General features: G+C 48.9%; 1 protein-coding gene across 1 annotated transcript; it reads right to left on the bottom strand.

Moving 5' to 3' along the window:
• UQCR10 (ubiquinol-cytochrome c reductase, complex III subunit X) lies at window positions 1-2,215 on the bottom strand. Its single transcript, XM_059040918.2, has 2 exons — window positions 2,021-2,215; window positions 1-266 (listed from the first exon to the last, which is right to left on the bottom strand). The coding sequence occupies exons 1-2, from the start codon at window positions 2,168-2,170 to the stop codon at window positions 222-224; spliced, it is 195 nt and encodes a 64-aa protein (XP_058896901.1). The 5' UTR covers window positions 2,171-2,215; the 3' UTR covers window positions 1-221.
• Between the last annotated feature and the right edge of the window lie 304 nt (window positions 2,216-2,519).

Consider the following 2,519-nt stretch of genomic DNA (forward strand, 5'->3'; position numbering starts at 1 on the left):
TCAAGGACAATTTACATTTATTTGTTGATGACTCTGACTAAACATACTTCAAACATAGCAGAAGTTAAAGAGTCTGTCAGGTGACGTCATCTCCTGCCAACAGCTAAAGGTGGCCCGTGTAGAGTGACATGAGCTTCATCTTCAAGCTGAGGCCCTGACTCTGGGCAAACAGCTGGTGGGTGGACCTGGTCCTTCTGGCCTGGATTGGGGCCTCCGAAGAACTACACCTTGTTCTCATACTTGTGCTTGATGTGTTTCCATAGCTTCTGCATTTTAAAGAAAAGAACCACAAACTTAGTTTTGCCTCTCACATTTCATAACTCCTCCCACTGCCCTGGTCTCTAAAACAAACCTGACAGAAACATGTACCACATCCTGACAGTTTGCAGTGGGCAAACTGGAAGCAGTACTAGGCTTGATGTACATTCCTAACATTTACAGAATGCTCTGATGCTCTCAATCAGTGTGTGAAATAAGTGGGAAGGCATGATCTCACTTTACAGGAAACTGAGGTAGAGAGATTGAAGGACCTACCCCCAGAGCACACAATTATTAAGGAACAGAGGCTGAAAAATCTCTCATTTCTTCAACTCCCAGGTATTACTCAAGAGGTCCTAAGTGCACGGTCCCCAAATACTTCACAGTGAGCCTTTTTTTTTTTTTTTTTGGCGGTACGCGGGTCTCTCACTGTTGTGGTCTCTCCCGTTGCAGAGCACAAGCTACGGACGTGCAGGCTCAGCAGCCATGGCTCACGGGTGCAGCCGCTCCGCAGCATGTGGGATCTTCCCGGACTGGGGCACGAACCCGCGTCCCCTGCATCGGCAGGCGGACTCTCAACCACTGCACCACCAGGGAAGCCCTGAGCCATTTTTAAAATTTCCTCAGATCTATGATCCTTGGGTCAGGAACTAGCTGTATGCTCATTCCTGAAAGCACCAAAGAAGGGTGGGTTATGACAACATCCTGAGATGCCTTCCCCACACACTGGAAACGGCCAGAGGAACTGCTTGAAGATGAACAGTAGCAGCACTTTCATAAGGGCATAAAATTGCCCTGGCCACAGGCAGTACATCAGTGTACAGAGCCTGCCTGGGCTGTAGGGCCAGACAGCTTCAAGTTAAAAACAGAGTGAGTGGTGGCACAGGCCTTATTTGTCCAAGACCTTCCCCAGTATGAGCCACAATTTAACGACAGAAAGCAGGCAAGGCATCCAGCACAGTGCCTGGAACACAGTGAGTCTAAAAAGTGTTGTTATTCTCTATCTTATTTATGCTTCCACTTTCTCGTGAGGAATGTAACAAATGCCATTTTTTGAGAGTACCACCTACCAGGTACTGTGGCACCTTGCCTGCATCTCATATAATCCTCACAATAATTCTCTGAAATAGTTACTATTATTATCATTTCTATTCCACAGATAAAAGTGAAGCTCAGACAGGTTAAGAAACTCGCCCACCTTAATGCCACAATTATTAATTGATAAGGCCCAGTATTCCCATCCAGGGCTCTGATTTCATACCCACCCTACTCTTAAGCATTATTAATACCACCGCTGATAGCATGGAAAGACTTTGGAACTGAAAAGTGCTATCTGAAAAGGCCAGCCACGGTATCTAAAGAGTTGTTCTTTTCACGACCGTCGCCCGCTCAAATCTGCCCTTGAAACCTTCAGACGAGATAGGGGGTCCCGGGTCCAGCCCTGACTTGCCTCTAACTCCCTGGTGATGTGGCCCTAACAAGTCCTTTGCTCTCACTAGGTTAGTCTTCGCTTCTGCAAATGGACAAGTGTGTGTATGGGGCGGGAGACAGCAATATTTAAAACCCCTGCAAAGCGGGATCTATTGACTCCATTTAACGTTTTAAGATTCACACCGGGCGGAGAGGACAGACGGCACTCTGCAGACAGAAGACACCCAGGGATCCCCCCGCTCCTCGTAAGGTAGACTGAATCCCGCCCCACCTCCACTCTCACTGTCAACCCTCAGAGGGGCCCAAGGTCAGAAACGGCCCAGGCCCTCACCCCTTCGTTGATGTGTTCGTAGATCGCGTCCGCGCCTTGATCGAAGGCGCGCTCGAAGAACAGGGCGCCCACGGCTATGGTGAGGGCAAAGGTAGAGGTCCTGCGGAACAGCAGGGAGTACAACCTCGCAGTCAACGTCGGGCCCGCCATCTTTGTCCGCTGCCGAACTAGCGCCACTGCGCATGCCGCGACCGAGCGTTCTCTCCAAAGGTACTCAACGTGTAACGCTTTATGGGATTTGTAGTTCTTCTGGATCTCAGCGCTCGTCGTTTTGAACTATGGAAGTAACTGATGGCTTGCGCGTGATTCAGATCTCCTAAAATTCAGATCACGGCAGCCCAAATCGTTGGTAAAATGTATTACCGAATTTTTCTCAATCATTCCTTGCTGATTGACTATTTTAAACTATAACACCCAGAAGGCCTCGCGCTTCCTCCACTTCTGCGCGGTCTCAGCTTTGATTCGCAAAGGTTTCTGGGAAGGGTGGACCGATACCCAA

The sequence above is a fragment of the Kogia breviceps genome, chromosome 15 (assembly GCF_026419965.1).
Source record: "Kogia breviceps isolate mKogBre1 chromosome 15, mKogBre1 haplotype 1, whole genome shotgun sequence".
NCBI classification, from domain to species: Eukaryota; Metazoa; Chordata; class Mammalia; order Artiodactyla; family Physeteridae; genus Kogia; species Kogia breviceps.